This window comes from Vombatus ursinus, unplaced genomic scaffold (genome assembly GCF_900497805.2).
Source record: "Vombatus ursinus unplaced genomic scaffold, bare-nosed wombat genome assembly UNPS02014789.1, whole genome shotgun sequence".
Classification (NCBI taxonomy): Eukaryota; Metazoa; Chordata; class Mammalia; order Diprotodontia; family Vombatidae; genus Vombatus; species Vombatus ursinus.
Window position 1 is genome coordinate 13,438,165 of NW_020954567.1, and position 22,872 is coordinate 13,461,036.

The 22,872-nt window shown below is 37.4% G+C and overlaps 1 protein-coding gene across 1 annotated transcript in view; it reads left to right on the forward strand.

Annotated features, from left to right (window-relative positions):
• Positions 1-22,872, forward strand: part of RABGAP1L (RAB GTPase activating protein 1 like) — a 648,400-nt gene that overhangs the window by 369,671 nt on the left and 255,857 nt on the right. The window contains exon 14 of the mRNA XM_027868366.1: positions 7,082-7,195. Within this exon, the coding sequence (XP_027724167.1) occupies positions 7,082-7,195 (114 nt within the window). The remainder of the gene's footprint in view (positions 1-7,081; positions 7,196-22,872) is intronic.

Consider the following 22,872-nt stretch of genomic DNA (forward strand, 5'->3'; position numbering starts at 1 on the left):
AGTTCTTTATATTGAGCCATAATCTGTTTCTTGGCATTTATAAAACCATCCCTTGGTTCTAATTTAGAATTCTGGGATCAAGCAGAGTAAGTACCATCCTTCTTTGATATTCTGAGTATATATTATGTGCCTTTTGTTGACAAGATTTTGATTTGGAGAAAAAAGAAATGTGGGATTTTAGTCCTAATTTTGTCCTAAATCTGTTTTATATACATATTAACTTTGCTAAGGGATAATTTACTTTCCACACTACTTTTGACTGAGTTAGGAGTATGAACTACAGAAAGAAGTTTTCAGTTTGTTGAAACCTCAAGAAAAGATGATTGCTGTCCCCATGTTCTTTAATCTTACAAAAATAATACCATTTGTGGTTATGCTCCATTAATGTATTGTTTTCAAGCACCTGAATGTGTCTTTGCATGATAAATCTCGTAATGTTTATCATAATTTATGGATGCATCTGGCAGTGCACAAAGTGGAACATAAAATATTTACCTTGATTAATACCATTTACAGTTTTCTTTTTTTTTTTCAACCAAAATTGATCAAGTTCTGTATATGTCACAGAATAAGATTCCCACCCTGTTCTGAATGAGGTATAATTAGAAAATATGTCCGGAGCTGGGTGTGGGGGAGAAGCAAACAGAAACATACTATTGAGTTGACAAATTTTGATATGGTTTCTCCCTTTTCAGTAGAGAAGACTTAACAAACATTGTATGCTACCAGAGAAGTAAATTATAAATTGTTAACCAGCCTGTTGCAAAAATAATTTCGTCAGTGTACATTTATTGGAACAACTTAAATTATTTAATTCCCTAAGTAGAGTTTATAATTGATATCTAGACCTATTACATCTTTCCAGGAACAAACACTTCTGTTTTTTCCTATTCATTTGTTTTCCAGTTAGTAAAGTTGTAATCAGTGTAGTTTATACTCTCAGGTAAATAAAACTCACATATTATTAGAGAGATGTGCTCTTTATGAAGAGTAGAATATAAATCTTTCCTGGTTCAGTTAAGTACAATTCAACAAATAATTATGGAATGACTCCAATGTGTAAGTCACTCTTTTGGGGGTGAAACAAAGAAGAGTTTAAGCCTTGGACCTTATTCTTAGAGAGCTTGCAATACATTTGGAAGGAAAAGGATGTGGAAAGGGATATGTTAAGTACCTAAATAATTATAGTTTTAAAAAAAGCTCCAATATGAGTGAAAGTAAAAATACTGCAGCATTTTACAATCACATTTTTTAATAGACTGTTTTGGCATTCATGTCCAGATGTAGAATTACCACATGTCCCAAGAGTTTCCTGTTCCATTAACATTATTAAAATCTGTCTAGAAAGTGTACAATTTCTCATCTACTTTTTTTCTTAATGGGGAGAATTGTCTGTCGCAAACTACCTTCTCCCTTGGTGGAGACTGTAAGCAAGTCAGATAAAGTATACCTCAGTGAATATACAAATTGTCCTTTTTTTAAAAGTTTGCATCCCATATATCTGCTGCAGTTTTTGATTGGGATTATATGTACATGAACAAAAAGTAACCAGTAAACATAAGTAATATAGACCTTAAAAAGTATTTTATAAGGTGTATAATCATAGTTTAATTAAAATCTGAGTTAATGTAAGAGAAGAGTTTGTTTTGCTGTGGAAAGAAAAATGGCTTAAAAAACAGGAAAGAAAAGATAGGGATAAATGGATACTTATTTGATTAGAGAAATGTTAATAGTGGAGTACTAGGAGTCAGTGATAAAACAAGTTTTACATGTTACTCCTTTTTGAAGTTTTCTCTTCCTTTGACTATACTGTACATATCCATTTACTTCTCCAATAATTCCTTTAAATTCTGGAACTCCTGCTTTGGGGCTCTTCTGTCTTGATTGGTGGTTGACTCAGTCACCCACCAAATGTAGGCTTGACTCCAGCCATTCCCCAGCCATCTTCTCAACAGCCATCATCCTGGTGCATACCCCTTCCTTTCTTCCTTTTACAGCTCGGGAACCATAATCAAATTTATTCTGTTATTACTTCTGGAAGGGGCATGTCCTTAACTCCCCAATGGTTCCACTCACCTGGTTCAAATCCTTGTAATTTTCCTGCCCCAAATGTCCTTCCATGAACATCTTTACTCTGTGTATCCCCATTGGAATGTAAACTCAGTGATCAATAATTGAGTCATGTATGAGCCTAGTACTCCATCTTTCAGTCAATATATAAACAAGGACCAATGCCAGATACTATGGTATTCCTTAAAATTATCCATCCATATTACTGACCCAGGTGCTGGAACATATCTGGGAAATGCAACCTGGGACCATAAGCAGCAGTCCCTGAGGTATGTGTCTGAAGAGGCTGTCTTGCACTCAAGAATTCTTTCAGGATCCTGTCAAATGTAACCCCTTTTTGTAATGATCTTCCCTTCCAGAACAGGCTTTCTTCTATAGCTCTGGGAGAGCTTGGCTACTTTTTGTTCCCCACCTCAGGCCTCTCTTTTTGCCTGTACTCACTGTTGATAGTTACTGTTGAGGCCTATATTGTTCTCTTGTCTCTTTTTTTCGACCTTTAAGTCAATGCTTTGACTTTCAGAGCATTGCTGGCAGTTTGCATGTAATGCCCAGAAAGCAGATTATTCCTAATATGATTTATTTGAGAAGACAGGGCTTGCTTTTTGCTTCAGTATTTCTCCCATTATGTTCAAACCTTTACTCATAATTCAAAGAATGAAAACTGGCAGAGATTCAAGGTTTTTCTATTGCTGTTTTCCACTAAATGGTTTTTGTAGCATACTCGAAACGGGAAGCTGCTTTTACATTTTCTCCTTTCCCTTTTGCAAACATCAAGGCGGACTAGATCAGATCTACCCCTGTAAACCCATCTGTTTGCAAGGAATTGCATAGTTGACTTGCTAGTAATGTTTCAGCATAGATCTAACAACAGTATGGAAGGGATCCCTGTGAAGTTCAAACAGAAAGCATGTTCTAAAGGTCAGGTTTTTAAAGGCCTAACATTAGCTGCCAGCCGACCAATCATGGTTAATAATAATCTGTCAACGACCACCTTTATATACTAACAACATGGCACAGCACATGTTAAGTGAAAGTTGTTATTTGTCATAGAATTTAAAGGTAGAAGGGAGCCTGGAAGCCAGCGAGTCTTTATTTGATATGAGAAAACTTTAATCTTCAAGATAAAGAAAGAGGCCCTGATGGGTTATGTGACTTTCCTAAGGTCAAAAAGTAACTTAGAACTTGAACTCAGTTCTTTTCTTTCTATCCAGTGCTTTTATGTCTTATATAGGTACACATTGCAGCTAATACTTTGGTTGAGGCACTTGGGTGAGGAAAGCACTGTTGTACTTTTGAAAACAGGACAAAGAAAAGGACAGTTAAATGATTAGAGAAGAGAAAGTATGGCACAGTGGGAAGGGTACTGGCTCTGGATTCAGAGGACCTGGGCTCAAATCTTGACCAATGCTTACTACCCGTATGTCTTTGGATAAGTTCTGTAATTTTTCTGGTCTCCGTTTTCCTGTTCTGTAAAATGAGAAAATTTACTCAATGGCTTCTGAATTTCCATCTGGCTCCATATCTGTGATCCTGTGTTCTTTTGATTATTTTTTGGGATATTTCTTTTATTTGTTGTTGTTGAATCATTCCAGTCTTGTCCGACTTTGTGATGCCATTTGAGGTTTTCTTGGCAAAGATACTGGAATGGTTTGCCATTTCCTTCTCTAGCTCATTTTGCAGATGAGGAAACTGAGGCAAACAGTTAAGTGACTTGCCCAAGGTCACACATTTAGTAAGTGTTTGAGGCCAGATTTGAAGTCAGGAAGTTGAGTCTTCTTGACTCCAGGCCTGGTGAAATTCATGGATATACTGTGCCACCTACCTGCCCATTGTTTTTATACTCCTTTCATTAACTAGCTTACATGGGAAAAGTCACCTCCAATTGAGCACTTTGCCACTTTGTTAACAATGTAGAATCAACCATATCAAAGACAATAGGTTGAAACCATCCAAACTTTTCTTTGTAATCCATGCTGATGCTTCTGTGCTTTCCTTTCCCCATCATAAGAATCGAGTAGCTGATGATTCTCTCCAAGGGTCATAAAAAACTCCAAAAGACCATGAATTATTATAATAGTGTCAGTGGTAAAAATTCTTGAAGGATAGATAGTATAATACTTGCAGTAGTAATTTTTGTCCGAGAAAGGCCCTAGGAAACAGAGCAGAGCTCCTATGACCTTGCTTATTTCTGTGTGACCCAAATGGATGGTAGTAGTCAAGGGGTACCCTGCTTTCACAAACTGATGGTGCCCATAGTGGTCTTTCCCCTTTTTTTCCCCCAGCATCACATTATACCCCTCAATCTCTAAAAAGAGAATTCAGAAGAGCAAATTGACTTTTGACAAATATGGTCCTACTTTGGCCCTGTGCCTTCTATTATTAATCCTCTTAGATTTTTTCATATGTATATACATGCTAATTTTTTAAAAATAATTTTCTTCAATTATCAAGCACTTATTGCTTTTATTTCCCTCCTACCTTCCCTCACCCACTGGAAAAAAGAAAGAAAGAAATATAAAACCCACATGCTACTTTTTTACATGGAGTGTATCTTTCCATGTTTGGGGGCAAGGAAGAGATTATCTTTGAAAAAAATTGGAAATTTTAAGACATGTCAAATCTTTAAAGTTTAGGATTACTGTTAATAATTTGATTTATTCCTGTTATCATTAGTGCTTTAGGTGTAGGGGGTTTCTACATAAAAAGTATAGAACCTACTGAGAAGAAATTTATTTTTTTAAATAGGTGGTATTTCTTTAGTTCTTTAAGGTTTCAGAGCTCTTTACATACATTATCTTATTGGAGCAGGTAGTTCACAGATCATATCAAGATTCATCTATACATGATAAAAAAGAGAACTAAGCCTCTGATATTGAGAGTGGTAGTGGAGGGAGGTACATTCGTCCTGAAGGAACATCACGTTTAGTGTTTCTGAGGGTCACTGGAACCCAGTGATGTGGCCTCCCATGGAGGAGCCACATTCTGAAATCTTAAGTGACTTTTTTCTCTCTGCTTCTTATGGACAGCACAGAGGGATTTTTTTTTTAAATGTCATTTGATGGCATTTTACAGATAAGGAATTTTAGGTCTAACAAAGCAGAATGACTTGCCTGATGTCATACAGGTAGAAGACAACTCGATTCAAAACCAGGTCCTCTGACTCCAAATCCATCTTGATTTCCACTGTTAGTCTACTTCTTGGACTTTTAGAAGCTGCTAGGTATTGTAGTAGATAGAATAATAGACTTGGAATCAGGAAGACCCGAGTTCAAACCTGCCCTTAAATACTTACTAGCTTGTGTGACCCTGGGCAAGTCATGTCAGTACTTTGTGCCTTGATTTCCTCATCTGTAAAATGGGTATAATAAATACTTATCTCCCAGAGTTTTTGTGAAGTTAAAAGTAGATATTTGTAAAGTACTTTTCAAATCTTACAGCTCTACATAAATGCTATTGTTATTACTATTCTAGGAGTGTGTTGTACTGTTTGACCTTCATTTTCATTAAACATATATCTAAGCAGTATAGCTAAAGTGCTTATTTAGTTTGCAAAATGGAAATAGAGAAGGGAATAGAAAAACAGCAGTTTAAATTGTGCTTGTTCTCACTTCAGTGAAGTTCCAGGCGTTATTCCCTGGAGTACCTGAGGATGTGGGAAGAATATATAAATGTCCAGATAGAGGGAGTCTTAGAAAGTAAACCTAAAAGGGGAAATTTAGTCAAGAGTAGTTAGAGTTGGTGGTCTCTAAGGTGCCTTCCTAGTCTAAGTTCCTACGGTTTTTAGATTTTTGTTTTTATGATCTAAGGAGGCTAAGTAAATTCCCATGATGCCATGCTCCCCAGGCAAAGTTTCTAGGCTCTACTAGGCCATTTCCTTTTAAAACTGTTACCCTTTAGGCCACTGCCTCCGAATATAGTGCCACCTTGGATGAATAATGTCTTCTTTCATCAGCTTTTCAGGCCATACCTAAGTGAAGGCTGTTACTGTAAAAGATGATCTCTCCTTTCTCCTACTAGGAAAAGCCAGGGCAATACAAACATGATCCTGTCTTTCTGAAGATTCATTTCCCATACTTGGAATACTGAAGCACTCCTCTTTTAAAATGAAAATTACTTCAAAGTCTCTCCCCTAAAGTCATTTTTATTGCCCTGAGTGGACTCATCCTTTTTCTTTTGCAAAGAGAAACTCACTCTATGTCTCATTGCATAAGTTGAGGCAATTGCTAGTCAGAAGGGTTATTTTGTCTCCTGTCTACTCCTGTAAACCAGCAGAATTTCCTTAAAACTTATTTGCAATGTTTTGGATGCTTGCTGACAAATACAGAGCTTTGCAGTCTGTTTCCTTTTTTCCACTAGACGATATAAGGTCTAATTACCACCCAGCATGAAGTAAAAGCTGAGTTGAAAAGAGATAGGAAAAGAAGACATTGGCTTACCTCATAGTTGATCAGCTATCCCCCTCTTTTCTTGGTTTTCTGGGCAAGAAAGAATAAGAATTAAAATTCATTAAAGAAACTCACATCATCAAAACTCCTTTTCTTTTATTCAAGACTAGGAAAGGGATATAGTCAAATGTTTACAGATAGAAGACATTAAACAATGCTTTTAATTTGCAATTAGCACTCTTTTGTTTCTAGTTGGAAGAGTGTGGAATAAATGCACCCACTAGGGTTGCTAGAAGGACTCAAAGCCTATTTTCTTGACATTCAGACAGATACAATAACCAACATTTCCAAGAATAACAGAACAGCAATTGAATGAGTAATCATTTCCTACTGGTCTTAGAATGGCACCCATATTGGAGATTCTGGAGCCTGTCTTTCTGAAAAATACCACTTTGTTTCTCTTAGGCAAATGTGATCTTCCATAAGAGCTTGTGTGCCTAATTTTTTGGAGGGTTGAAATGACTGGATTATTAACCTGATATGAAAATTGGGCTGTCATAAGGATATTTGCATATTTATGGCAATTTCATGTTTGTGGTCTTTTTTTTTTTAATTTTTTTTTTTAGGACTCAGCCCAGGAGAGTGTTATAACACGAGACATTCATCGAACATTTCCTGCACATGATCACTTCAAAGACACCGGAGGAGATGGTCAAGAATCCCTTTATAAAATCTGCAAGGTACAGCCTCTCCATCCTGATTTTTCTTCTTCCTTACAAAACAAAAATAAAATCCACATCTTGAGTTCTGCAGACTTACTCTATATTTAAGAATTGTTTTATTTCCTATTTGCACCTTTGGTCTATGTAATATTAATAGTCAGTAGATGCACAATATTTTCATTACATTTTTCCCTGTAGTTATGTAATCTCAAGACTCAGTCCCCAGACATTATCGTCTTGACTTGGAATCCTGTCTTATGTGAGTTGGAGCATGATATGACCTCAAGTTTGCTTTGCTTTTTTAGTGAGGTGAGCCCAAATTCTCTCAGTACTGAAATAGGAAAACAAAACACAAAGAATTACTAGCTGGCTTTGCCCATCTGGAGAAAGTATGTAAGGATATCAGCCAGTCAGTCAGTCAACAAGTGGTTATTAAGCATTTATTATGTGCCAGTAACAGTGCTAAGCACTGAGCATACAAAGAAAGAAAAAAACCAAAGCCTTGGTTCCTAATTCTACGGAATCACATTCTAATGGGAGAGACAGTGTGCAAACAGCTACGTGTATTTTCTCTCTCTCTCTCCTCTGTCTCTTTCTGTCTGTCTGTCTGTCTCTCCATACACACACACACACACACACACACATATACACACACACAAAGTAGGAGGTGATCTCAGAGGGAAGGTACTAGTATTGGGGGGAGGGGAGTAGTGGGGGAGTAGATAGGAGTCCAGGAAAAGTCTCTTGAAGAAGGTGGGATTTGAACTGAGTCTAGAAGAAAGCCAGGAAATCCAGGAGGTGGAGGTGAGTAAGGAGAGGAAATGTTGGAAACTGAACCATCCTCATTTTTTTTTTTAACCAGAGGTAAGAAAAGAAAAAAGATTAGGTTGAATTTGGTTTCTGAAAACCTCCTTCAACTCTGGTAATATTGAGTTCCTATGACCTGCCTTCATTCTAACTTGATGTTTTGTTACGAAGTCTCTCTTCCCTCCCATTGTTAGAATGCCTGCAAAAACAGTTTTCAAACTTTAAATTTTGATATGCCTGGAAACCAAAGCTTTTCATGCCTGCCAGCATTTTAATATAGTAGCATAGCCTGTGGCAATGTTTCTCATTGCTGTCCTTCAAAAATCTCATTTCCTAAGACTATATAGAATGTGCAAAATTATCTTTCTTATATTTCAACATATAGTAAAGGATATATGATTTCATCAGCGTGGGGGAATTCCTCTGGTGGGAGCTCCCCGTGTGACATCATTGGTAAATTCTAAGACATTGCTAAGACACAGAGGTTATGATTTGACCAGTTTCACTGGTCAGTGTCCAACATGGCATCTGGCTGCACATCTTCTGTGTTGAGGTTTGAGTTGGGAGAGCTGGTTCAGATATGAAAGAATTCACTTAGACCTTCTCTGTGGCCATTGGTGATGAGTTCATGTTGGACCCCAAGAATGTTGGGGTACTACCTGAAATGATGAGGAATAGACTTGTGGGTCCTAGTGTCCCGAAAGAATTCACTTGGATAGTCTCAAAGTTAAAAAAAAGGCATTTATTGGGGTGATGTACCCTAGTGGACATGCTCCCTGTGAGGCAGAGCCCCAGTGGGCCCCACTCCACGTGGGAGGCAGAGCGTGGGCTGTAGGCACTTCTCCCTTAAGGGAGAAGAGTGGCCCCTGTTTCCTGTAGAAGGCAAAGGCGGTTAGCTAGGTCAGAGGTATGGTTTAAATACAATTTCATGGAATGGGGGAAGAGGACAAGAGAATGGGGAGAGCAAGCATGGCTCCAAAATGCCTGGGATATCAGGTAGTCCAGAGCTGATAAGCAAAGAGAACAGGAAAAGGGAGGGGAGGAGATGTTCTGGAATTGAGGGTGCATTGTGAAAGCACACAGAGGAGTCCGCGGTGGGGGCTTCAACGCACGGTCTTCTTTGATCACTTTTGTGGCTGGTCACATCCTGCATCTTATCTCCTAGCTCTTGTCCTGCTTGCTCCATCTGCCTCAAGCATTCTTCTACTTCGTCATTCTGGACACTTGACCTCGTATTCTGTGCACTATTCCACAGTGGATTTTATGGATAAAAGAACCAATACAGAGTATCTTGAAACCCAATATCAACCAACAGTTTTATCTTTCACCTTCTCAAATAGGTTATCAGATCAGCTAATGATTGACCTTATTTTTAAAGACTCACAAGTTAAGCTTTTAATCAGTAGAAAAATGATTAGAAGTCAGTTAGCAGCAAGTTGAAAAAAAAAGACTTGGTTAATTCATTGAATCAGTAATCAACTTGTAAATAATCAAAAGTTGGTATCTCTTTTGAAAGATGACCTTTCAGTGGTTAATCAGTTGTACTTTTAGACACAGTTTCCTATTTGGGTGGATGTTATTTTAAAATTACATTTAGTAATATGTCTGCTTTCCCTCATTAATTGAGTAGTTTGGTATTTAACAACGGGTAAAAGGGGGCAGCTCGGTGGCAAAGTGGATAGAGTGCTGGCCCTGAAATCAGGAGAACCTGAGTTCAAATCCGGCCTCAGACCAAACACTTGACACTAGCCGTTTGACCCTGGGCAAGTCCCCAATTGCCTAAAAATAAATAAATAAATGAATTTTAAAAAAGCAACTGGTTAAAAAAAAAAAAGATCTCTATGAAGAATGTAGCATTTTCAGAGTTGTATGATCAGCCCACTTGGGTCATTCCTGCTTTTTTCTGTGCTTTTTTGAGAAAAATATTACTGTTAATTACTGTTACATTACTGTTAATCAGAGAATGATTGTTCACCATTCTTAGATTGATATGACATGGGCAGTTAAGAGGCTCAGTGGATAGAGTGCCAGGCCTGAAATCAGGAAGACTCATCTTCCTGAGTTTAAATCTGTCCTCAGACACTTACTAGCTGTGTGACCCTTAACCATATTTGCCTCAGTTTCCTCATCTGTAAAATGAGTCAGAGAAAGAAATGGCAAACCACTTTCTTTGCCAAGAAAACCCCAGATGGGGTCATGAAGAGTCAGACATGATTGAAAAATGACTGAACAACAACAATGAAAACAGGAATGGTCACTACCAAACTAAATTTGAAGTGGCCCATAATAGAGACAAAATATATCATATTCTTAGAATGAGCAAGAAGGTATCGGGAGAATTCCAATTATATGAAGTCTGGAAAATAGGTCTAGTTTTAAGGATAGAAGAGTCTGACATTGGAGTTTAAAAAAAGTTTTTTATGGGCCCGGCTGAAATGAGAAATGATTTGAGCTGTCAGATAAGAGAGAAGACTGTTAAAAACTTGCTGTCATGTTTTAATGGGGCTGTCAATTCTAGTTTCTTCTCTTAATCTCATCTTCCGACTAGAAGGAAAGCAAGACAGTTCAAAGCTTCTTCTGTTGTCATGAATTTGTGTGAGGAAGTTGAAAATCTTAAGTCAAAAAATTTAGGGCTGAAAATAGTATCAAGAATTTGGCGAAGTTTTCTGCAGCTATTAAAGGGCTAGGTCTAGCTTTTTGCTTCTGGTTTTTGCTAAGCCAATTGCACATATCAGATTGGTGCTTGGGCAGATAACTTTTCAATCAGTTGAGTGAAACCCTTGTTTCCATACACCTTGGACAAGTCATATCTCACAAAACAAAAAAACCCGTGCGTCTTATGATGTAACCAGTTTGTAATGCCAATAATTATAACCCAGATAAAGCATTTGATATTTTCATGAGCTAGGTAATATAAGAAATATTATACCCTTTTGAATATGGGTAAACTGAGTCTCAGAGAACTTAAGTAATTTTCTCCCACAGTCTCATACCTAGTTAGTGGTAAGAGTCAAAACTTGGGTCCAAGTTTCTGACTCGAAGTGCAATGTACTTCCTAATATTTCAAGTTATCTCTACTTATATGTTAGGTGTTGGTTGTTTGCTTAATAGCCAGTGCTCCAAAGGCCCTGTGCTATCATTTTGAAGATTTTTGCTTAATTGTCCTCCTTAAGTTTACATGATTGTGACCGAAAACAATGGGGTAGCATTTCCTGGTCTATTTTCAGGTTAACACCTCTTCATAAGGACACTGTCAGTCCAGGCTGTCAAAGCAATCAGCAAAAATATTGTTCTCAGCATCCTAGATTAAAGTGACCTGTCATGTACCATTTAATTTGAGATATGTTGCTTTTTTTATTTTCTGATTAAAGCAACCATTTTTTGAAAAAGAGTCTCCTGCTGTGACTTTAATAGTGGGATCTGAATATATTTCAGGGAAATCAATAACCTGGTTTTTCTAGGTTAATAATTTGATTGCAGTGGTTTCAAGAGACAAAACAAAAATAAACCCACCTTTCTTTCCCAAGATATCTTCTTATGGCAAACTATATTTATTTAGTCTTTAACACAAAGGTAAAAGTTGCATTTCTGGCAATGACACTGTTGAGTGGGCTTTGTGATTCTGTAATATGCAAATCATCATTAGGCTTTCTGGCTTCAGACGTAATCACAAAATTTACTTATCTCATTTATATTTTTGTATCTCAACTGGCATTTCTAGCAATAGGTACCAATTATTTTTCACCTCATTGATTTTTTTTTTTTAAATTTTGGTTCTTTGTCTACCTGATTTAATATAGATCTCACACCAGGGGCACTTAAATGTCCTTGAGTTTGATGGCAGTAGTTGCTACACATAAAAACGGCATTCGTGACCATTTGTCCTTTCCCATTGCCCACCTCAAATGTCACTTAGTGTCACCAGGATACAAACCTCCTTCTCTTATTAATTCATTTGGATCTTGCACAGCATCACCAATCTATGTTGGATAATTTAGTCCGTTAACAAATTTGTACTCTTCTCACCTAATTAGCTCAAGTCCCTCATTTAAATTCATTAAATATTAATTATCCAATGAACTTGAGAAACCCCATTTTCCATGTATTAATCAATAAGCAAGTATTTATTAAGAATGTACTATGTGCCAGGCACAGTGCTAGTCACTGAGAGTGAAAATACAAAGAATGCGATAATTCCTGTTCCCAAGAAGCTTCTATTCTAGTGGGAGACACAGTGAGTGCCATTAAAAAATAAGTAAATAAATACAAATTTGTACCAAATGGTTAGATGTAACATATTAAGGGAGGGAGGGCACTCGAAATTGGGAGGAATCAGGAAAGACTTCTTGAAGATGATGTTGCAAATACAACAAAGTAAAGGAATAATTACTCATTCATATATTTAACTAAATGTAAATACACACACATACACAGGGTGTCCCAAAAAGTCTTAATGAAGTTTTAAGCTGTAATAAGTTTTTTTAAAAGAGTATTTTGGGCTTAACCAATGTCACCACCAAAGTCTCTTCTGAGCCTCAAAATATTAATAGTTCGTTCCTGTGCACTTGTCTTGAACCTCAGTCTTAAATCATTTGCCTCACTTCAGACAGTGATCAAAATCAATTAAGCATATTCATTTTTCTCTTCAGGATCAGCCCTTTCTCTTTGTCTTCAGGAAATAACCTTCTATATACTTGATTGCTAACTCCCCACAAGCCTTTTATGAAGTTTTTTAAACAGAATTTCCTCAAAATAACCCTTAAGACAGTAGTTCTCATAAGAAAGAAGCCCTTCCTTACCTTCTCTTTTGGTTGCATAAATTCTTCATAGATCTTTATGGATGGCAGATAAACACTAACTCTGTAGAGAGTTCACATTGTCATTTTTTCTACTGGTTTTGCATTGTTGTTATTCTTGTTTAGAAAGATATTGGAGTGATTTGCCATTTCCTTCTCCAGCTCACTTTACAGATTAGGAAACTGAGGCAAACAAGGTTAATTGACTTGGCCAAGTTCACCCAGCTAGTAAGTGCAGAGACCAAATTTGAACTCAGGAAGATGAATCTTCCGGACTCCAGGTCCAGTGCTCTATCCACTGCACCATCTAGCTGCCCCCAGTTTTTTCTAGATCCCCATGGAACACAGATTGCCCAGGAACACATTGCCCTGTATCTGTGGGTAGAAGTAATAAACATCAATCTATTTTTTCAACTCTTCTTCAAGCTTTCAGCCCATACTGTCTTCTCCCAACATTCCATTGGAGCTCTTAAAGTTATGTAGTAATAATATCTGTAGCTTTTTTATATAGCTGACTAGCTTAGGTATTACATTTGGTTATTGGGCTCTGCAAAAACAGTGTTAAATGGCAGCTAATTTAAGGATGGATGTCATAGATAGGAGTTATGTTCTTGGGTGGCCAAAATTCGGAATAAAATTACTGACGTATGTCTTTAGTAAGACCTAGGAGCATAACTTGAAAATTGATGTGCCCCTAAGCAGAAGGAATTCATCTGCATCATGGAATATTGGTTTAACCCGAACTGCATGAGTTTCAGGTAGTTACCCAAAACTTTATTTTACCACTGATTTCCATGTTAATGTCAGAAATGATTTTGGTTTCCCAAAGGCCGTCTTCTCTTAACCAGAATAGCTACCAGTTATTACGGAACTTTGTTGGGCAGGTGGATTCCAGGTCCAGGGACTGGTCATGGTTAAACTCAGCTATTATACTACACCAAATCTCATTACTTTGGAAGCTGGTGTTCCCCTATAGTTGACATTTGGTCAACATTAGTTGCCAGCAGAATCATGGAAAAACATCCCAATGGTAGGAACTTTTATAAGTTATTCTCACTTTGTGGTAATGAACCTTTCAATGAAAATCATGATCTAACTTGCATTGGGAGGAAATCTTGAAATTAATAGGTTTTACTTTGTATTTATTTAACTGAATCCTTGTGATATCTCCTTATAGAATGTAAGATCCTTCAGGGAAGAGGCTGTTTCTTTGCTTATTTCATGTCGTATCCTTGAATTGAATTAAACAATGTGTTATGATATTATTTTGAAACTTTATTGGTTAAATTCAACAACAAACATTGTACCTGCTATGTGCCAGCTACCGTCCTAAACACTGGGGTTGCAAAGAAAGGCACAAAAACTAGTATATACTTTCCAGGAACTCACAGTCTAATGGGGGAGACAAGATGCAGACAACTATGTACAAGCAAGCTACATACAGGAGAGGGAAGTCAAGAGCAGTAAGATGTATCCATAAATGTTTCTCATAGATGGTGAGTTTTTAGCTGGAATTTGAGGGAAGCCAAGAGGCAGAGATGAAGAGAGAGAGTATTCCAGAGAAGGGTTCCCTTCAGTAAGAGTGCACAGTTAGTAGATGGAGTCTCTTATGTGACCAGTTCATAGCATTATATGCTTAGAACCAGAAGAGATCTTAAAGGGTCATCTAGTCCAACCTCCTCATTTTACAGATGAGTACAAGAAAGGATAAGTAACTTCAGTTTGTGTGTCTCAGTAGATACAGTCCCAGGCCTGTAGTCAAGAAGACCTGAGTTCGAATGTGGCCTCAGGCACTTATTAGCTGTTTGATTCTGGGAAAGTCACTTAACCTCTCTTTGCCTCAGTTTCCTCATGTGTACAATGGAGACAGTAACAGCACCTACCTCCCAGGGTTCTTGTGAGGATCAAATAATATTTGTAAAGTGTTTATCATAGTGCCTGGCACATTTTTGTTATTGTTGTTGTTGTCATTTTAGTTGTATCCAACTTGTTGTGACCCCATTTAGGGTTTTCTTGGCAAAGATATTGGAGAGGTTCGCCATTTCCTCCTCCAGCTCATTTTACAGATGAGGAAACTGAAGCAAACTAGGTTAAGTGACTTGACCAGGGTCACCCAGCTAGTAATTGCCTGAGGCTAGATTTCAACTCCGGAAGATGAGTTTTGCTAACTCCAGCCTGGTACTCTATCCACTGTACCACCCAGCTGCCTGGCACATAGTAGGCACCTAATAAGTGCTTGTTCCCTTCCCCCTGTATTGGAGATAAGCCCCATGATAGCTATTCCCTTTAATTGGTTCACCCAAGGATGATGCTGAGGGTATGAACTTGAATGACTGGAAAAAATAGACATTACTGTTACTAGGTTCTGAAAGCTGAGACACCAAGAAAGAAAAGACATTTAGTATTTAAAAAAAAACAACACAAATATTGTTCCTCTTTGATTCTTTGATTCATTAGGCAAGTGGAATATTCCCTTCCCTTCTGTTACCCTTTGTCCCAGTAATCACACACACACACACACACACACACACACACACACGCAAGATTATTTCATAGTAAAATCATTACTTTTATTTTCTTCTGACCTATTATGTACCAGAAGTTTCCTTACTAATGAAAGGGATGCATAATTAAAAGAATTTGAAGACCACTGACCTTAAATATCATAGCTATCAGTGAAGAGTCTTTACATATTTCATAGCCTGATCTTTCAACAGGCACCTCAGTGTTTGGCTGGGACCATGCTGGAAGCCTTTTTAGCCCATTAGAACTTAGCATAGTTAACGAACTGCTGAAAGAGATTTTAAAAACCTAGGGTTATCTCCATGCCACAGTGAGTTATTGGAATATTTCACAGTGCACCATTTTATTCTGGAATGGTGTAAATGTCAAAGTGGAAAGAATCTCCCCTGATTTCTCATAGCATTCAATTTCATGTCATTTCAGTGACCAACATTAATTTTTTTTTCTCCTTACATAAAAGAATCTTCAATATCTTCAACTGTACATATCACTATGGTTGATCTAAGATCATCTACGTTTTCAGGGCCAGTACGTTTCATTTGTGTGCATGATCAAATTTGACTGTATTTCCAAGTTTCTTAGATTTAATTTTAAAATTTATCTGTGGTAGAAAACAGCAGCTTAACCACTACTGGATCTGAGATTAAAATGAGAAAGATATACTCTATGTGAACTGTATAAATTATAATTTGACAGATGATTGAGTTGAGGATCTTTTGATGATTTGTTAAACATCAATTTAATTATTCTTAGTATTCCTATAAGTTGTTTTTCCCAGGGTCTTGCTGTCTGCCGGAACTCTTTATATTGTATAATAGACATGTAAGAGATCAGATTTTCACATGAACTCCATTATTAATATCTTTTACCCCCAGAATGTGAAAAAAGAAATTCTATTGCTTGTTTTCTACGATGATAGCTAGGATCAAAAGGCAATATTTTGTAGTCTATGGAATTCTGGATTTGGAGTCGGAAAGAAGACTTGGGGGTTTGAATCTAGGCTCTGCCACTTTTCATCTGGGTAACCTTGTGGAAATTATTTAACTTGTCTGTTCCTCAGTTTTCTCATCTGTCACGTGGACATAGTGATACACATACTTTTGACATAACAAAGTTGTTGTGAAGATCCTGTGAGATAATGTTTTCAGGCTGCTATATAAATGTTATTGAGAATACTTAGGAGACTTTAACTCTAAAAGTAATTGCTTTCTTTTGATATTTTTCACTAACCTAATTTTTGTGACCTTCAGTTTCCTTATCTGTATGTTAAAGATAATGTTTTTTCTTTTTATCTTAACAGATTGTGGTAAGGAAAGCACTGTATAATATCAAAGAATTTCCAGTTGTTCCTTTTTTCAAAAGTAGCTTTTTTATCTACCACTACTTCTGATCATGTCACCAGACTTTTGGGAACCCTTCTCCCACTCAGGACAATACAGAAATATATTTTTAAATGATGACAAAGGGGCTTGTGGTTTCTTTTTGTGTCTTTCTTTATAGTTTATGACTTGCCTTTTATGAGCTGATTTCTGATAGTTGTAAACTTTATTATTGTTCCTGGCAGAGGATTATTTTTTTGCTGTCTTTTCGTTTTAATTTACATATTAATAAGATATCCCTTCTGTGAATCTGTGCTCAGCTGAGAAACTGTAATGTGATTTTCAAATATGGATTTTTCTTCTGAAACTGTACCAGTGAAAAGGTAAAGTTTCTGAGGCTGGAGTGCTGGAAAGAGGATGAATGATTTGTTATGCTATCAAGTATGCCTGAAGAGATTTAAAAAATTTCTCTAGGCTCTCAGTCTGAAGTCCCACAAGAGCTTTTCTGAGATGGCTTTGTACTTTCTGTGGAGTCAGCCTATTCTTTTGCCTGGAAGGCTAATTGCAGCCATCAGACCATTACTAGGGGAAAGAGGAGAAGAGGGTGGGATTAAAATGGAGATAAAAATGGATGGCAGAAATAAAGGGATTGGTCTAAATCCTAAGGGTTTCATTCTAGTCACTACTTTTGGAAAGTAAGATTAATTTCAAGGAATAGAAGTGAGGCAGCTGAGCATCTCCCTACATAACGGAGAAATAAGGGAATAAAAATGTAGCCTGGGCGGGGGGGGCAGTGGGGGAAGGGTGGAGGGACATGACGTATTGAGAAAATAATGCTACTCTTGTTTCCTTCTAAAGTTGACTTTTCATAAAATAATGATATTAACTCATATTTCTGTAGCGCTCTAAGATTTATAAATAATTTTCTTAACACCGGTTTTAGCTAAGGGCATACACAAAATCAACTTTCTTACCTCCAGTACAGATAATCAGCTCTCAGCTATTGGTCAGTATATTCTTCAATTTGTAGGACCTTTATTGCATTTCCTGCTTCTTGGTGACTAATTGAGCTGGAGCTTTTAAATGCTGGATCCAGCTTCAGGAATACCCACGTTCAGATCTTAACTTGGGCAAGTTGCTAGCTGTGTGCCAGCAATAATTCAACAGACATATGAACAACCTACTATGTGTAAGGCTCTGTGGATAATAAGACAAAAATGAAACAGTCCTTGAAGTCAAGGAGCTGTCTACTGGGGAAGCAATACAATTAGAAACAAAATACATGTAAAGCACATATGAGATTTTAGGGGACAGTGGGAAAGGCAGTAGTAGTTGGAGGCTTAAGGAAAAGCTTAATGAAGGAAGATGATGTTTGAGCTGAGCTTTGAAGGAAACTAGGGATCCTCAGAGGAAGAGGTGAGGAAGGAGGGCCTTCCAGCAATGGGAGACAGTCTGTGTGCAAAGGTATTGAGACCAGAGACGAAAGGTAATTCAAACACAAGAAAGAAGTCATTTTGGCTAGATAGTGGAATATTTGAAGGGTACTCCTGTTGTTGGTCAGGGCTGACCAGGCCAATCTAATTGCTCAGGTTTGTTATTGGAACAAAATGAAACATTGGTAGAAATGACTGTCATGTAGGAAAAGGAGATTTACTTGGTCATGGCAGGGAATGGATATTTATTAATGATGTTCAGAGAGGACACTGCGTTGATTCAGCTGAGTTCAGCTCTCCTGCCTCCATTTATTTCCCATGGCAATTTGCAGCTCCAGCATTAGCTCCCAGCTGAAGCTCCTGTATGACTTTGTGTTCCCAGGCAAAGCTAAGGAAGCCACTTTGGTGGACTGAGCCTTAGTCCCCTTAGCCAATGAAATCTTGGGATTGACTTTAATACCTTTTAGGATGTAAGTAGCCTAATTTGTTTGAGACAGGGGCCTAAGCTGTTGCTCCTATCACAATTTTCCAGTAAGTCTGGAAAGATTGTCAGGAGTCAGATTGTAAATGGTTTTACATGACAAGCAAAGCAGATTGTACTTTATCTCAGAGGCCTCTGGAGCTTCCTGATCAGGGGATTTGTAGGGTCACTTTAGAGATATCACTTTGGGAGCTGTGTGGAGAAGGGTTTGAAGGTAGGGGACCTTGGAGGCAGGGAGATCAATTTAGAAGCCATCATAGTAGTCCAGGTGAGTGGTGATAAACAACCAAACTTGTGTGGTGGTTATATCTGGGAGGATCAAAGCAAACACATGCAAGATGCATTTTGGACGTAAAATTGGCAATCGGATGATTTTGGCAAGGGAGGGTTAGAGACAATGTGAGAGTTTCAGGATGACTCTGACGTTGCAAACTTTTGTAAATGGAAGGATGGTGATGCCATCAACGGAAATAGGAAAATTTGGAAGAGAGGTGCATTTGTATAGGGCAGAGATATTGAATTCTGTTTTAGACATAGTGACTTTCAGATTCCTATGGAGCATCCAATTAGAAGTGTCTACTCAGAAGTTGTTGAAACAGGGTTGGAAATCAGGAAAGACACTAGGGCTGGATATGTAGATCTGGGGAGTCATTTGCATTGAGATAATAATTGAACCTTTGAGGACTCTTATCATCAGTAGAGGGAAAAAAGGGCCCAAGATAGTCTTGGATTTCATCTACAGTTAGAGGGCAGGAAATGGACAACAGAGGAAACTGAGAAGGAATGGTCAGATAGGTAGGAGAAGAACTGAAGGACAGCAGAGTCATGAAAACCAAGAGAGTATATTCAAGACAACAGGGGTCAACAGTGGTCAAATGCTGTGTAGAGATCAAGAAGGATGAAGACCAAGAAAATACCATTGCATTTGGCAGTTAAGAGATGGTCATCACCAGTAAAAGAGTTACTGTAAATATTTGTATCCTTATAGATCCTTTTCTTCTTTCCTTGATCTCTTTGGGATAAAAACCTACTAGTGATATTTCTGTGTCAAAAGGTATACATAATTTAGTAATTTTGGGGGCATAGTATGAAACTGGTTCCCCAAATGACTAGACCAATATCTGGCTTCACCACCAATGCATTAATATGACTTTTCCTATGACAATATTGTAAAAATAAACAATTTGATTACTGTGATCAATGCAAAGACCAGCTATGATTCTAGAGGACCAATGATGAAGAATGCTATTTACTTCCTGACAGAGAAGTTATAGATTAAAGAGACATATTTTTGGACACAGAGAATGTGAGAATATGTTTTGCTTCATTATGCATATTTATTACAGGAGGTTTTAGAATTTTTTCTTTTTTTCCCAATGGGTTCCCATGAATTGAGATAAAAAAGCTCACTCATTTAAAAAATTTTAAAATGAGATAATTGATAACTTTGGATTGAACTTAAGTTTTCAATTAAATGGTGAAGACAGAAACCAAATTGCAAAGGGGAGTGAATGAGAGGAGAGAATGTCGAAGCCATGATCATAGATTCTAGGAGTTTGACTATGAAAGGGAGGATAGCTGTAGAAGGAAAATAACAGGTGTAAGTGAAAAGGAACAATGAGGCAGATTGGTTTTTTTTTTTAAGGCAATTAGGGTTAAGTGACTTACCAGGGTCACACAGCTAGTAAGTATCAAGTGTTTGGTCTGAGGCTGGCTTTGAACTCAGGTCCTCCTGACTTCAGGGCTGGTGCTCTATCCACTGGGCCACCTAGCTGCCGCAATGAAGCAGATTGAAGATAAGAAAAGAGGCAGGAGATTTGTGATATTCTGCTGAAAGAGATTGAGGGGAGTGGTATGAGCAGAATAAGTAGAAGGTCTGGACTTGATAAGGAAGAAAGATCACCACCACTGAAGTAAAGGGGAGAGAATGAGGGATTATGTCAAGGGGTTTTATGGTATTAGAATATTATGATATAGAATAGTTAGTATTATTCAATCTATTTGCCACTTTAAAATTTTATCCTTAAGGAAACTCCATTTTTGCCTTTAAAAAAACAAATAAAAAACTATGTGACCTTGGGCAAGTCATTAACTTAAGGAGCTCTGTTTCCTCATCTATAAATAAAGGGTATGGACTAAATGTTTCTCCTTTTAAAATTCTAATAGACTTCCTTCTCGAAGAAAGATTGAAGCCAACTCTGGAGTTTTACAACAAGGTCACTTCACTGGTGAGGTTCTCTTCAAACCTAGTGTGGTGTGAGACCTTACAGTCCAGGCCTGGCTCTGGGAAGGGTAGTACATATACTATGAAAAACTAATAAGGCAGTTAGGAAACCATTTCCATGATCCCTTTTGAACTTGACAGTTCTCTTCTGAATTCCTGATAGCATCTGAGGTTTGGGGGTTGCACTCCAGCTTTATTTCTGTTTCTCAGCTGATTTTATTTTTGTCACTCTCTTAGTCCTCAGGATGCCTCTTTATGCCCTCTCTCTTCACTCTCTTCCTTCTCCTCCTCCTCTTCCTCCTCCTCCTCCTTCTCCTGCCTCCACCCTTCTGAGAAGGGAGCTTGGGCAGGAATTATGCTTATAGAGGATTGCTTTGCAGCACTGAGAGTTGGTTTGTTAAAATAACTAAACACATGGAGTTTCCAATGAGTCATTTTGGTTTTTTCCTTTGTAAAATGGTTGTCTAATCCTCTAAGAAGTTGGTGAACATTTTGAGAACCGTATGTGCCTAACTCATGTGACCCTTAACCTCTCTAGTCCTCTTAATTCTTCAGCTGTAAAATGAGTTTGAATAGACTATCTCTAAGAACTTCTGTAGCTTTCATATTGAGTGATTTTATATAAGACTATCATATAGTACAAGGAAGTCTGAATATTTGAAATCACCTTATTCTTGTTGATTGTGTAAAATAGCTTCCCTTTCTCTCTAGCTATCCAAACCTTCCCTTTATTAGTAGCTCACCTTGTCCTACTCCTCTGTCTTAAGAAGCCACCTGCTCCCTCCTGCTCCCTCCTGCCCCCTCAACCTTCACTTGGTAAAATCACAAGAGTCCTTCAAAGTACAATTCAGGGTTCTCCTGCCCCCTATGAAGCTTTTACTGAACTGTTTCTGATTAATTTTGCTTTCTCTCTTAAAATGATATTATATTATTTCATGTACACTTTGTATTTATTTGTATATATATGTATATAGGTATATATGTGTGTATATGTGTGTGTGTATATATATATACGTATATATATATACACACACACACATATATATAACATTTTGTTCCTACCCCTATCACATATAAGCTTCTCGAGGACAGGGACTGTTCTTATGCCTGCCCTCATATCCTCAGTGCCTAGCACAGTGACTTACAAACATTAGATACTTAGCAAATGTTTTTTGAATTGAGATGAACTTATGATGAGTGCTGCCTTCTGTCAACTCCCTTATCATTTAGTATCCCTGTTATATAATGTAACAGTTTAACAGATATACAGATAGAACCACATCTAATATAAGAAACCCAACATTTGTATTAACTATATACATATATGTTATGGTATGTTTGCTTCATGTAGGTCACCATGAGAATAGTGGTCATGTCTGACTATCAGACTAGAATGTACTCTACAAATTCAGAGAGATAATCCTTTAGCTCTCGGGCTTTTTGAGTTGTTCACATTAACCATACATTTGAAATGTCATCTCCATGTAGCCAGGACTGTTCTATATGTTTGATAGCATGTTAAGGGTACAGTTGAAATTATGTGTTCTGGGCTATAAATTCTATATTAGGAAAGTAGCTCCCCATTAACAGGATTTACTTTTGATAGGTAACTATCAGTATCTGTCTATAAATTATCTTTAAGATATAGTTTTCTGTTTGTAAGATTTTTTAAAAAAGAATACTTTAGCTCACTTTTAAGCTGTTGTCAAGAGCTTTTTCCTTAGTGTTATATAAAGGGAAGCATACGTCTAGGAATTCTGCCAGCTCTATTAGATAAGAAAATCACTTTGTAAGTGAATATTTGTGAACACATCTAACCTTCTGCATTTGCCTTCTCAAGTGTTTAGATTATTGCATGTCAATGGATCTATTTTTAGGATAAGTTTAATTACTTTTTTTTCAAATAAAACTTTTGTTCCCTGTGAATATTTGCTGGTGAGGTTATCATCTTTTTCTGTCTTCATTTTGGATGTCTCCTGGGTTCAGATAGGAATGTGTCCCTACATTAAATGATGAAAGGAAGTTACATCCTGTTCTCTAAATGAATTGGGTTCTTTTTTTACTGCAGGTAGTAAAGATCCTATTCTCAGAAAGGCAGTGAACCATAGAATT